Source organism: Mustela lutreola, chromosome 11 (genome assembly GCF_030435805.1).
Source record: "Mustela lutreola isolate mMusLut2 chromosome 11, mMusLut2.pri, whole genome shotgun sequence".
NCBI lineage: Eukaryota > Metazoa > Chordata > Mammalia > Carnivora > Mustelidae > Mustela > Mustela lutreola.
In genome coordinates this window covers 56211078-56226091 of record NC_081300.1, presented here as the reverse complement: position 1 = coordinate 56226091, position 15014 = coordinate 56211078, and the positions used below count along the sequence as shown (strand labels likewise).

General features: G+C 41.0%; 1 protein-coding gene across 1 annotated transcript in view; it reads left to right on the top strand.

The window, feature by feature from the left end:
* The window catches only part of LAMA1 (laminin subunit alpha 1), a 157286-nt gene that overhangs the window by 17606 nt on the left and 124666 nt on the right, over positions 1 to 15014 (top strand). Inside the window, exons 2-3 of the mRNA XM_059139976.1 lie at positions 11906 to 12076; positions 12309 to 12421. Coding sequence (XP_058995959.1) covers positions 11906 to 12076; positions 12309 to 12421 — 284 coding nt within the window. The remainder of the gene's footprint in view (positions 1 to 11905; positions 12077 to 12308; positions 12422 to 15014) is intronic.

Below are 15014 nucleotides of genomic sequence, written 5' to 3'. Positions count from 1 at the left end.
GAGGCAGCCAAGGAAGCGCCGTCACGCGGCCCTCTCCAATCCATCTCTCCCCAACTTGTGCAAACCCTTCCTCACAGGCCTCTCTGAAAAGATACCTGGTTAGAATATTAACAGCCTGTGGCACTCAGGCTTAAAGTGTGACTCTTCATCAGAATTAGCTTGCCCTAAATAAATAGGCTTCTTTTAAATTTTAACATTATGTTGTAAGCATTTCACCGTGTCTTCAACAACATCATTTTCACTGTGACTGAGCTACAGGCCAGCGGCAGCATCATTCGAATGGAATAGAGCAGAGGAATCAAACCACCGGGGTGGTTTAGCAGATTTCCCTGGTTTATGCTCGGTTGACCTTGTTGCCCTATCATGTCTTTAATTTTGGAACTCTTGAAGATTTCCCTCCTCTCTACGGTAAGCCAAAAAAAGCCTCTGTTTCACTGAAGTACCCCATTCCCTCTGGAAATAGTTGCCCAGGGTCCCTAAGACTAACATGGAGGATGGGGAGTTTGGAGTTCTGGTTAAACAGTGACCGAAAAGTACTGGGGGAGGTGTGATCTTACTAATCAGTCTGCTGATCTTTCTGCCAAGGCTTGGCTGAATTAGCCAGCCTCAGGGCATTCGAGCTAGAAACAACCCAAGAGTTCATTTAATCTTTCGAATCCAAAATGGCAGCTCCTGGGAGATGCTGTGCCATGAAGCAGCCCAGCCCCGCCTCAGATCTGCAGTCAGAATCTGTGTTTTTAACAAAATGGCCAGGCAATCTGTGCATGGCAAAGTTGAAACGCTACCGTGATTCTCAACAGTTGAGTGCAGAATGGCTTTCGAATATCTTGGCATAGCTAAATTATAATGATCAAATTTGTGGATGCTAATGGTCAGCTTCTGTCTTTAATAGCATGACATTACTAATTCAGCCTTGGATCAGGATAGCTTTTTTCATAGTACTGTTTTCATATTATGTCTACCTACCCCAAGGGACCCTAATATCTTTTCTACCTTCCCCAAGGTTAGGCTCTGTTTGCCGATGGATTTGGGGGGAAATGTGGAGGGTCCTGCATTTGTCCCTGTTATACGTCTGCTTGTTTTATTTCAGCCATGCTGGGATTCCGCTAATTCCATGAGCCCATGTATTCATGTCCCATACATGTGATGCCTTTTTAATATCATATCTAAATCAGGTTTAATAGTATTGAACAAGGAAGCACTGAGTACACAAAGTAGAAAAGCCAAGTGTTCTGCCTTCAGTTCAATATACTTTAGGTGGCTTCTCTTGTTTTCAAGATTACTGTTTGGGAAAGTACACTTCTTCACCCTTTTCCCCAAGAGGATACACCGGGGCCATCTTGGGCTTTCCATAGGAAATCGGTTGCTGCGGCGGAAGTCTAGGACAACCAGCAAAGAGGGACCCAGTTCCTGTGACAGAGGGAGAACTGAGGGTCTGTAATAGGATAGAAGCCAAAAGAAAGTAGGATTTAAGGAAAAGAGAAAGGTCAGTTTTGATAGAAGCTCTTGCAAGGTCAAGTAAACTGAACATGAATTGCAGGTTGGATTGGACAACATGGGAGTCGATGCCCTTGAAAAGGGTATTTTGAGCGAGTTAAAGGAAAGGCTGAAATTGAGTGAAGAAGAGCGGATGTGAGACAAGGAACGGGAAAGACAGGGAAGGAAATTCTCATATACAGACTCGGCATCGTAACAGCTTTTTGGAAAAAAAAAAAAAATAGAGGAATGATTGCATTCAATGTATACATCCATTGAAAGAGGTAGCCTGAATTCAGAAACAAACAATGGTACGGAAACTGAGAAAACACAGTGTTATCAATCCCAGTGAGAATGTCACTGAGATCATTTAAGTCTGTGTCCTGATTGGAGTGTTTACTATCGTGGTTAAATGTATTTGTCTACGGCTGGTCTTCAAGGTGGGCGATACCGCCAATGATTTCTTTGTTTGGAAGATGTTCATGTAGGAATGTGTGGAAGTAAGAGGAGCTGTGATCTGGGGGGTCTGGCCACTTTGGGGTTATCGTACTGGTGTTCAGTTACAGGTGGTGACTTGAATGCCGAATGATGTGACCAGAGGGACGTGGGCACTAGGGAAGGCAGTCCTGGACTGAAGCTACTACTGGGTACACGAAGACCTAATGCAAAATGAAAATAGCGGGCCCTCTGTTTAAATTATGGGAAACTTTGAGGATGGTTTCAACAAAGCATTAAACCAAGGGTGAGGCCACTGGTTTGTACCCTTGACACGGCCATGGGCACATTCCTCAACAGGGATGCCGAAGTTTTAAAGCAGAAGCAAGGAAAATCTATATAATAAAGCACAGGCAGAAGAAAGAGGAAAATATAACTAAGACCTTGAAGCGTTTGCAGAAATTTTGATGGTTTTTGGAAGTATTTGGCCGGTTAGAGAAATGTTGAATTAATGGATGTTTTCAGGTATTTAAACAAATGATATAAACATTGTACATATTATACATGACACAAGCAAAGTATAATATGACTGCAGTTTATTTCAGCAGGCTGTCAGTATTCCACTTAAAAGCCATATTTGCTTTTTGATTTTCCTTCAAGTTCGTTCGCTCCTGGAAGGATCCGGAAGGAGAGCGGAGGGGTAGTGCCTTTCCAGGGCAGTGGGAATGATAGGAAATTTTCAAAATACGTGTGTGTGCCTTGAGGAGCTTTGGTATTTTGTCTAAATGCAATAATGTTTTCCACAGATAGGGTGTTTAAATTGTCGCCCTTGGCAACAAAAAAGAAAAATACTTCCTGATGAATGAATCATAGTTTTTGTCTCCGCAACTAAACTTTTGTGCTGAATCAAAACCCACGGTGTCACGGAATGTAAGCCTTAAACGAGCCTTGTGGGAGGAGTAGGCAGAGCCTGACAATATTTGTGGCTAGCTGGTTCATTCCCCTTATTCATCTTACAGTGAAAACCTCTGTCTTTGTCAAGGGCACCTTAAGTCCATTGCTATGGAAATGGAACTCAGCAAAACGCTGTGAAGGTCTTTGGCTCACAACCCCCTTGGTTTTTATGAGATTAAACTTCTCTTCATCTTCCCACGTGAGATCAAAAAAAAAAGTCAGCCCTGTTAAATGTCAAACTCCTGGGAGTTTGGATTTGACTTTTCCTTCACTGATTACCTATGATCTTTCTTTCTTTCTCTCTCCTTCTCCCCACTCTTTCCCCTCGCTGCCCACCCCCCCGCCATGCTGGAAAGGCCTTTGAATCTCTAGATTATCTTACAGCATTTCTTTTACTAACACCCATCAATGATTAAATTGGTTTAGTCCAAAAACCCAAGTATTTGCTTTTTTTTTTTTAAGATTTTATTTATTTATTTGAAAGACAGAGATCACAAGTCAGCAGAGACACAGGCAGAGGGAGAGGAAGGGAAGCAGGCTCCCTGCTGAGCAGAAAGCCCCATGTGGGGCTCGATCCCAGGACCCTGGGATCATGACCTGAGCCAAAGGCAGAGACCGTAACCCACTGAGCTACTCAGGTCCTCCCCCCCCCGCCCAAGTATTTGCTTTTGAGGTAGAAGGAGTGGTGGGCTGGAGCCTTTCTCTCCCTGGTGCCCCGCTTCCGTCTTGAGCTGAAAGGACCCCAAGTTGTCTTCATTTAAAAGCGTTCCCTAGTGTTAGATGTTTGAGAAATAAAATAACTCACTGGTTACTTGCGAAAAATTCTCATTGGAAACACAAGTCCTGTTTAACACTAAGCAAGTTTTTTGCATATTTTGCATATTTCAACGTGAGCCTTGATCGTGTATTATTTGAACATTCTGAGGATGATGGTATTTGATATATAAAACATGTTCACTCCGAGTGATTAAAATGATTTTTAGTTTGTAACAAATGACTTGAGATAGAGTCAGTTTAAATGGTGCATTCCTGTAAGGATCCGCGTTTGCAGGTTTCTCCCTGGAAGGGCACAGTAGTACCTTCCCGTTGCTGCAAAGAGCCGCTGTCTGTTGTTGGTCAGTCAGAAGTAAAAGTGGGAAAATAGTTTCCTTTATGCTTATTTTTCATGTATACCTAATTCATAATATATAGGTATATTGGTGTTGTTTTCTAAAAAAAAAAAAAAAAAATTGAGGTAAGATGCATTTTGCCACAACTTGTAAGCAGCCTCCTGAACAGATTTTTGGATTAGGGACGTGCCACTGTAACTGCTTCCAACTTAACCCCTCCTCAGTCTTTCCTCGTGTCTTTCACCTACGCCCACAGTCCCCCACATTTATGATCGTGTCCTTAAAGGTCAGCCTCGATGTGAGTGAGCTCCGGAGATCAGCTCCGCATGTAAGAAATCACAGCATAACTCTCTGAGGGTGATTTTCTTCCCTTGGAGGGAGGAGATAAAGATGTCACGGAAGTTTCCTTTAGGCTCCTCAAGGCATCTCACCTTTTGGCCCAAGCAACCTGGGTGACATTAAGGGCTCCTTTTCACTCAGTGCCTCTGAGCTGCACCGCTGCCCCTGTCCCCACCAGCCAGATCACTTGAGACTTCACCTAAGCAGGACATGAACTCTTGACCTGGCCGTGGCCCCTCTCACACCCCTTCAAGACCCACCTGGATCAAGAGGTCAAGGGCCTGCTGGCTGCCTTTGTACAGGGATGAACTAGATTCCCAGAAGCAGAGGTGGGGAGAAGGGAGACCAACAGTTCTCTTCTCTATGCTGTCAGCTCCTGAGTCTCAAATCTTTAGTCTGAACAATTTCTATTCTTGGATTCTCGACCTTTGGTAACCAAGGGGCCCCTTTGACAAAGCTCACAGACCCATTCTTGGTATGTTTTTAAGTGAATAAAAATTATGCTAAAAAGAAAACTGAATATATTAAAATGCCGTGCTGCCCTTGCATGGTCAACTCTTCATTTTTGGTGTGACTGTTCAAATGTCACCTCCCCCAAGATGTCTTCCCTTGTCACCTTATAGGATAATGAGAGAAGATTGCAATTTACAAACGGGCACCTAAATTACAGGGATTTATAAGCACACCGCGTTGCAAAGGCAACGTCAGAAAGAACAATCAGAAAAGAAGAGAGGGAAGAGGCAGGGCAGGAGGGAAGGGGGTCAGGTGTGACCAAAGTGAACAGTCCTGGTCAGCCTTCCGCTCAGTGAGTCCCTGCGCTGGAGGGTCTGGGTTTCCTCCAGGCCTCCCTACTGAAGCACATCACTCTGGGCTGAGGGTGTCTCTTCTACTGAAAGGAAGATACTTTCTAGACTCTTAAATGGCCTTTAAATGCAAATGTGGTTCTTCATCTAAAATTTAATCAGAGAAACAGAGACTCAAATACATGAAATATAACCATGTAAATCTAATTATATTTGAGGAAATTGATATTAGTGGCATCCACTTATAATATGAAAATAATAATAATAACAACTAATTACTGAGGTCTTAATACATTATATTGAGGCTTTTACGCATAATTTAATGCTCACAAAAGTGCTTAGGCACTGTTCTTCTCGTGGCGTAAGTGAGACTGAGAAGTAAAGCCACTCAGCCTTGGCCACACAGCTGACAACTGGTAGACTTGTAATTCACGTCTACGGCTGTATGACTCATGTTCTTAGTCCTCACCCAGCCCTGACTTTTCATAAGCACTGGTGACTGTAGTAGACTTGACATTTTAATAGAATTCATAGAAAACACTTGATTAGAATGTTTATTTTCATTTTAAACCTGGTCATGTATACAGTTGCCATTAAATATGCTCTATAGTTTTTAAAGACTTATTTATTTATTTTTAGAGAGAGGGAGAGAGCACGCAGTGTTGGGGGAGGGGCACAGGGAGAGGTAGAGAATCCTCAAGCAGATTTCCTGCTGAACGTGAAGCCCCACACAGGGCTCGATCCCAGGACTCTGAGATAAAATGACCTGAGCTGAAATGAAGAGTTGGGGGTTTAACCAACTGAGCCAACTAGACGTCCCATCCTTATTTAGGGGCAGAGAGAATCTTAAACAGGCTCCATGCCCAGTTCCGAGCCTGAAATGAGATTCAATCCCATGACCCCAAGACCATGAATGACCTAAGCCCAAATCAAGAGTCAGATGCTTAACTGCCCATTAACTATGCTATATTAAGTAGAACTTACTGTTTTGGAAGAATTCCACATGATGTAGATTTATCCACTGGGGGATGGGCAAGAGTCAAGGAAGTGCTATTGCTATAGGCATAGATGAGAAGCAAAGCCAGCCTCTGAGGGTTCTCTGGCTTGTGATGAATGTTGTATGCAACATCCTTTGTTTCTCTCCTACTCCTCTTGAGAACCAGAAGCTCTGAGGAGTGACTCCCAAAGAAACAAAAGAAAGAAGGAAAGAGGAAAGAAGAGAAAGAGGAAGGCAGACAGGTGGGTTGGCAGGAGGGAGAGAAGGAGAGAAGTTAGGGAGGAAGAAATAGAGAATGAGGGAGGGAAGGAAGAAGTCACTTTATATTTCTATTTGGTTCTCTCATCCAGAAAGATAAAAGAGTTAGCAAATTACTTTTCTTTGCCTTTTTGTTCATTGAATGGTTATGAGTTTTTCTTACTTCATTTTCCAGATATTGGGAGAGAGAATGGTAAACAAATTTACCTGATAGTCTATTAAGGTAAAATTTCAGAATCACAGTAATTTAGAAAAAAAAAAAAAAAGGCTCTTAAAAATACTTCCTTAATAGGTGAAGAAGTAGAGGCTCTGAGAGGTTGATTTGACTGAAGACACATAGTCAGTGTGGAACCAGGAGAAGAGTCTAGATTTAGGTGCTTGGTTCTGTACACTCGGTAGTAATCCAGGAGCCATGGGACATTCCTTCATTCGTTTACCTGTTCTTCCATTCAGGCTTTATTGGGCATCCACATGAGCCAGATGCTAACTTCGGGCAAGGAAGATATGGCTCTGCCCCCGAAGTAGTTCACAGACTGATCAGAGTTGTCTTTAGTTTTCAGAGAAGGATACTGAGGGGAGAACCGTGGGAGGGGGCAGGGAGCTGGCATAAATGGGAAGAGCAGATGGGCATGCTGAGGAAGGGCAGGACGAAAGAAGAACATTTATATTAGCCTGGGATTCAGGAAAGACCAGGGCTTCGCTGGAAGGGTGAGTAGGGCATGAAAGATTACATGAAATGTGCAAAGGCAAGGAAATTGAAACTGATCTGAAGACCAACAAGCCCGGCCCTGGAAGGATTTTTAAACCCGCCTTTGCCTGAGTACACACGGTCCTGTCTGCCTGGGTTGTCCCTAATTTACGTGTCTTTTTCCAGATTCTCTCCCTGAGTATATTTTAAAATATTGTTGCATTTTAAATATTATGCTTACTAGAATCTGCGAGTAGATGCTTCTCTTTCGCTTTGGACTGTGGGAGCTCTAGGGTTAGGAACAGCGCAGCTCATTCATCCTGGCATCTCAGGGAGGGGCGCGGCACAGTGCTCGGAACATAAGAGATTCTCACTAAAAGTTTATTGAACTTAAATATTCTCATCTGCTTTTTCGGACTCATGTGGCTACGTTACTGAGTAGGAATTCATGTTATCTTCCTAAAATTCAAGTCATTAGAATACTTTAATGCTACTAACTTAGAATATTACGTTATTAGAATACCTTGATGTTGTTCTCCTGGAATAGTGTCAGATGCTTCCAGGGTTTTTCCAGGGTTTTTGTAGTTGTTAGAGGTATTATTTTTCTTGTTCACCTAGAGGACTACCATGCTTCTAAGAGAGTGCTGGCAAACAGGGTAGTTTATTTCGGATAATAGCCTTCTCTGATGCCTGTACAGATGTTTAGTTGGGTAAACAGGGTTAAGCGAGTGAGAAGTGGGTAAATGGAGAACAAAATGGATTTGAATGCTTTTTTTAAAAAAAATCACAGACTTCTTCATTCAGAAATTTACATTCCAATTTTTCTAAATTTCTCCATGATTGAATGAGTGGCTTTGATTGTTTTTTGAAATAAAACCTCCCAACAGCAGAAGCCACTTTGGTTATTCAGCCCTATAAATCAGTCATCATTTTTTTTTTTAAAGATTTTACTTATTTATTTGACAGACAGAGATCACAAGTAAGCAGAGAGTCAGGCAGAGAGAGAGGAGGAAGCAGGCTCCCCTTTGAGCAAAAGAGCCTGATGCGGGGCTCAATCCCAAGCAAGACCCTGGGAACATGACCTGAGCCGAAGGCAGAGGCTTTAACCCACTGAGCCATCCAGGCACCCCTCAAACGGTCCTCATTTTTAATTCTATTCTGGGGAGTAAAGTGATCTGCAAATATAGCCATAGATCCCTTAGCTAAGAATTGCAAATCATTTTCTTTTCAGAATATCACATTGATTCTGAGTATGGGTTAGTATGTCATTACATACTAACACTTTATAGAACTCAAAAATGTTCCCCCCCCCAACAGAAACAAAAACAAAAACAAAAACAACCCTTCATTAACAAACCTCATGCTTCTCTTACACACAAATGCATCGAGGCCCTCAACCAGTGCTTCTAAATCATTTGAGAAATATTGATGAAAAAGTTGTTACAGTTGGCTTTAGGGCTACTCTACATTTTAGATACTCCAGTTTTAAGTTTAAAGGCAAAAAAATATTTTTACCTGAAGGGAAAAAGCATGTAGAAATCTCTAGAAATGAATTCTTGAACAATCCAGACGTCTCTCAGATGAAAACTTTGGTAATTATGTATAGTAACATTGTTGGCTACCAGCTCTATGGTAGTAGTTGTTTTTTTTTAACCTCATATTAATAAGGGAATTTCCGGTAGATTTACATGGTCTTGAAATGCATTTAGGAAGGCCAAATGTTCTCAGGCTGTGAAGAAAGGGGATTTAAAAAAAAAAAAAAAAAACTGCTGGTGAATGAGAAGGAATTTATTTCATGCTCAGTGGAGTTTGGCCTCATGAAGTTTCTAGCTACTGGCTAAATACGAGCCTAGAGAAATGATTCCACTGTGGGTCCTGAGTGAGGGAAAAACACAGATTCGTGTAACAGTGGGCACTAACAACAGTAAATAATATCTCTCAACCAAAAAATGTATAGTCTGATTTACTAAGCGCACGGCCAGGCGGTGGGAAAACTGTGCCACACATGTATCCCTCCTTTGCCTTTGATTTTTATGGATAAAATCAAACGTTTGTTCTTGCTGGGTTCTTGATCCCAATGCCCTTTCCTACCCTTTGATTTCCTATCCCTCCTCTAACTTGAAGCTCCAATAGTTTCCCTTTATTGAAATATTTCCGTGGTCTTTAAAATGATTCAGCAAACTGAAGGGCTTTAAAAAAAAAAAAAAAAGATTATTTTTAACACATGCTTTTTCTGGTGTGCGTTTCTACCTTTCTTTCATCTTGTAGCAGATACGGTCCATATGCAACAGGGAACTGTGATTATTCTATAACGGTGAAGTGAAAATAAATGTATTATGTAAGGAAGAATGTTTAGTGAATTTTTTTTTTTTCCCAAATACTGGCTTATCTGAGAAGAAAGATTCAATTTTAGTGAAAGACAGCCAGGTTATTTTTATGACATTAGCTATTTAAAGGTTTTTCTACTCAACCATGTTAATGAAGGAATTTATTTTTCTTTTTATTAGAAATCTATTTGGGATAGCAGCAAGGTAAAGACATGTAGAAGTTCTTTAAAGCCTACTTAGTACAAACACCTACCTAGTGCTGATTACTATGATTAAGATATTGTTCGACCAAATTATGTTACGTTTATGTTCATGAGTGTTGAGCTTCTTTTTCTCAGTGACTCAGGGCAGAGACTTCTGAGAACAGAAAGCAGGCGCCCTCATCACTCCGGGTTGCCCCCAGTAGCTCAAGGCCATTGAGGTTCTCCTGAGTGGGCGGGACCTTTGGGCAGGAAATGGGGAGTTCCCTTGATGGGGAGCACCTGCAGGAGGAGAGTAAAGCGGTGGGAACACTTGTTAGCTTACCATGTAAAGTATTTGTTGAAAGAGAAATGCATTGCTAAATCAAGTCCCATGACCTTGGTTTCCTCTTCTTGCTTGACTAATCTGTGCAAAGGGAATGGACAGAGTTGTTTGTACTACAAATCTAATACATGTCCTATAGAGCCAGAAAAACATCTTTTTAATTATGGGGATAAAACACCAACATTCAAAACCATATTGTATTTTAAATGATTGGCTCATAAGATACCTTTGAACCAGCTTACTGGAATAGCGTGTTCCTAAAGGATGGAGAAAATTAGTATTTTACCTCAGTACCAAACAATAAATATCAGCTCCTCCTGCCATCTAAGTACCACTCCCAAGAATTACAGGTCACTTTAGAAACTAGGTCAGTATAGAAAAGATAAGTGTCTAACTACTGGTTGATAAAAATTATCCTTTAGGGAGCTGTATAATTATATATAATGATTCATCTGTTTCTTCATAAAGTCTTTTTAATTAAAGAATTCCCTTTAAAGGAATATGATAAAAATAACCAACCTTAAGTTCAAAGTGACAACTATATATTATATATTAAATATTGGATCTGGTGTAAGTGTGTGCAGTGTTTTACAGTTAGGAATAATGCTCTAGAACACAAATATTCACTAACAATTTTCTGTTGAGAGGCTAAGTGTCATTCTCCTCGGATAAGACACTATGAATGGGTAGTTCTCTTAAATGTGGAAAGCCCTTGGAAGACTACCTAAAATGTTGTTTTTTAAATTTGTATGTACTAAGGTTTTTTATAACTTAGTACATACTAAGTTTTTTGAAACTCTTATAAAAATTACAATTTTTATTTTGTAACTTCAATTATTAAAATACTTGTAATAGAACAGATAATTGAAAACATTAAGCAGTATCTAAAAAATAAAAATTGAAGACATGGGGGCACCTGGGTGGCTCAGTGAGTTAAAGCCTCTGCCTTCGGCTCAGGTCATGATCTCAGGGTCCTGGGATCGAGTCCCGCATCGGGCTCTCTGCTCAGCGGGGAGCCTGCTTCCTCCTCTCTCTCTGCCTGCCTCTCTGCCTACTTGTGATCTCTCTCTGTCAAATAAATAAATAAAATCTTAAAACAAACAAACAAACAAACAAAAAAACTATCTTCCCAACATTTTCTTCTTATTTTAAAATTTTTTCTTTACTTCTTTGAGAGAGAGGGAGAGAGAGAAAGCACGCACACAAGCAGGGGAGAGGGGCAGGGGAGAGCATGAGGGAGAAGCAGACTCCCAGCTGAGCAAGGAGCCTGATGTAGGTCTTGATTCCAGGACCCTGGGATCATGACCTAAGCCAAAGGCAGAAGGTTAACCCACTGAGCCATCCTGGCGCCCCCCTCCAACATTTTATTATGAAGATTTTCCATTAGAAAAGTGGAACGCATTGTATAGTAAACATCTCTCATCACACCAGGACCCTACAATGAACATTTCATTCTTCCCACACCACCTATGCATCCATCCATAGCCCATCTGTATCCATCAACCGGCTTATTTTTGGATGCATTTCAAAGTGAGTTTAGACATCAGTACAGTTTGCTCCTAAACTTTTAAGCATTAATGTCGATATTTACTTATAATTCTTTTTTGTTTTCAAGGTAAAATGCACTACTGTGAAATACTCAAATCTGCCCAAATTGTAGATTTGTGCCTTCTATGATTTTTTCATAACAGCATATGTCTGTGTAATCCAAACCTTCGTTGAGATACAGAATGTAACATTAACCCCCAAAAGTCCCCTCCTATTCCCTCACAGGCAATCCCCACCCCCTGCAACTCTCATTCTAAGTGTCTCCTCATGGATATCTTTTGCTTGTCCTAGAGTTTCATAGAAATGAAACCACCCATATATGCTGCTCTGTGGAAGGCTCCCTTTGCTCAGTGCATAGACTTAAAAATCTTATTGGTTCACCTGCAAAGTGTGAGATTCTTTTGATTTCAAGTAGCTGAGCTGATCTTGTGGATCCTGACTTTCAGGGCTGTTTCCTGCCATTCTCAACCTTGCCAGCAATGCCCACATCAGCACCAATGCGACCTGTGGTGAGCAAGGGCCCGAGATGTCCTGCAAGCTTGTGGAGCATGTGCCAGGTCGTCCCGTGCGCAACGCCCAGTGCCAGATGTGTGATGCCAACAGTGTCAACCCCAAAGGCAAGTGTCACTCCTATTCAGAAGGACCCTTGAGAATTGGTGCTTCTTAAAATGAGAATTGGTGCTTCCCCTTAGGTTGTGTAGAATCAACTTGAGCAAGGCTTCTATTATTAGGAGTCACGAACATTGTGTTCACCTTCCCCACTTTTCATTGCCACTAGCCTTGCAGTTGGGAAGTCAAAAACTTGAAACCAAGAGCTGAGAGGAACCCATGTTTGTTTTCTTTTCACAGAACGCCATCCAATATCCAACGCAATCGACGGGACCAATAACTGGTGGCAAAGTCCCAGTATTCAAAACGGGAGAGAATATCACTGGGTCACGATCACTCTGGACCTAAGACAGGTAGGTCTGGTGGAACCATTGAAGAATGTCTCCGGGTTGCTGAGTTGTACTCTTCTGACGACCTTCAGGAAAGTCTGGTTTGCTGCTGAACATGTTTCCTTTCTGGTCAGATTGTTTTTCCTTCAGGTGAATTCATGTGAGGTATAGAAGTAGTCTGTGGTATCGTTTCTTGTCACATTTTTCATTCCCAGGCATCTGTGGGGAGATGAGTGACATTGTTTGCCTGGAAGCTGGGTCAGTGGAGCATACGCTGCTCTTCAGGATTTTCTGTCAAGCTGTGTGTCACATGTCCTCAGACACCCCGGGGGTGGGGGGACCACACACGCTGTTCCTTTTGAGGTTACTATCTTGCTGTTATCACTGTACAAAGTTATTGCCGAAAGGCCGTATGTAGTAATAAGGCTAGGAAACCAAGGGATAACATTAAGACTGTTGGCCATGCGTCTGCCCTGTCATGGCATCTGTGAGGCTGAGAGAGAGCTGGGGTGGTCCAGTACTTGTGCGAGCAAACCTTCAGTACAATCTGGCAAAGGCAAGGCATAATTGGCTCCGGCTACACCTGTATCCTCTTGCTTTGCCTCCAAACTACATAGAAGAATGGAGAGAAATATGATGTGGGTCCCCATGGTCCCAGTATTTCTGGGAAAGGGAAGGAAAAAGAAAGAAATCTGAGTGGGTAGGATGAAAAGAGAGCTGGCAGACATTTGGGAGCTATTAACATTTCTCATTTGAGTTCTTTAGAAAAGCCATCACCTGACGTTCTTGTTTATTTCCATTCAATTACTCTTGCATTGGAACTCATCAGTATCATGCTAAACACAAGCTGGAAGAGAAAAATATTGAAATATGCCTTGTAGGGTTGAAATAAGAATTGTGGGAATTTAATGGCGAATAATTAAAATTCTTCGAAGAAATGGTAGTTTTTAAAATGTGCAGCATTCTAAGTAGAAGACAAAGTGGTGCTCTGTATATTCACATACAATCAACTTCTGATTTCTAATAAGAACTGTAAACCAAGTAGCAAAATGTGAAGCTCGGGAGATTTTCCTTCCACACACATTTAGGTTTGTAGTATTTATTTAAGTAAAATAACACTTTCAATTGTTTTCAGCCATGTGTCTTGAAGTAATAGATCATGTCTTCATATTTTTAAATCTCCCTAAAGAAAAAGAGAAAAGAGCCTCCCTTTTGGCCTGGCCTTTGTTTTTCTTTCAATGGCAAGAATGTGTCTGTAGGAGATTTTGGTTTTCCCATCTCTTTTTCTATTTATTTTCTCTTTTTAAGGGAATAAATAGAACAATTTTCACCATCAGGAGTGTGATACGAGTTTAGAGACAAAATACCCAGCTGGATATTTTCCATGTAGATTTCAGATTCGTGTTAGGCTATCACTTATCTTGCAGTATGTCACATTTGACTTCACTCTGAAGTAGGGGGAGCTCTTTCCCCTTAGATTGTGTAGAATCAACTTGAGCAATTCCAGGGGATGTCAGTTTTAGGTCTTGAAAGCATGTTTCAAATATAGGCATATGGGGCACCTGGGTGGGCTCAGTGGGTTAATGCTTCTGCCTTTGGTTCAGGTCGTGATCCCAGGGTCCTGGGATCGAGCCCCACATCGGGCTCTCTGCTCAATGGGGAGCCTGCTTCCCTTCCTCTCTCTCTGCCTGCCTCTCTGCCTACTTGTGATCTCTGTCTGTTAAATAAGTAAATAAAATCTTTTTTAAAAAAAGATAGGCATATATGCATAGTTAAAGACCTTTAGGTAATTTCTAGCATTTTTAGATATGCTTCTAAATGAAGATTACATAAACTAATTGGTACTCTGAAATGTCTTTACTTTTTATATGGTTTACAATTTTTGCATGCTTTCAGTTTTTAAAAAAATGCACTGTGCTTATATCTGAGCATATCTTTCAGATTTGTTTATTTATTGAGCCTTTCTATTGTGGGCATTTTTTAATAGGTAGGAAGCATATCTCAGTGGGCATGCATATACCCACCAAGATTCAGAGATTGTTAAGCATTTTGCATGTTGGTTTCATCTTCCCAGTTTCCAGGTGAATGGCAGTCATTGTGATATTGTACCCATACAATATTTTTTGTATCTTCAAAAAATAGAGATTTGTCCTGAAGAGGCGTCATGCCATTAGTGGCCCCAACAGAATTAACAGCTATTTCCTAACCACTGCTTCACCACCTGTATCGAATTTTCCCAATTTATCCACCAATGTCTTCTGTAGCTTTTTTTTTTTTCTTTTTCAAACCAGGATCCATAAAAACCTGATCATTAGATTTCTTAAATCTCTTCTAATCTGAATTACTCTCTACTTTTTTTTTTTTTTTTTTTTTTTTAGGATATTGACTTTTAAAATAGAGTAGACCAATCGTCTTATAGAATATCCCACGATCTAGATTTACTGGATTGTTTCATTGTTTCATTGTTAACATGTTAGATTTCCTATAAACTAAACTCGGCTCTAAAGACTTCATTAAATTCCAGTTAAATAATTTAGGCCAGAACACATGATCTGTGATCCTGGCTATTTCCTTTGATCCCAAGGCTGGCGGTCCCACTAGTAAGGAGGCTAATCCA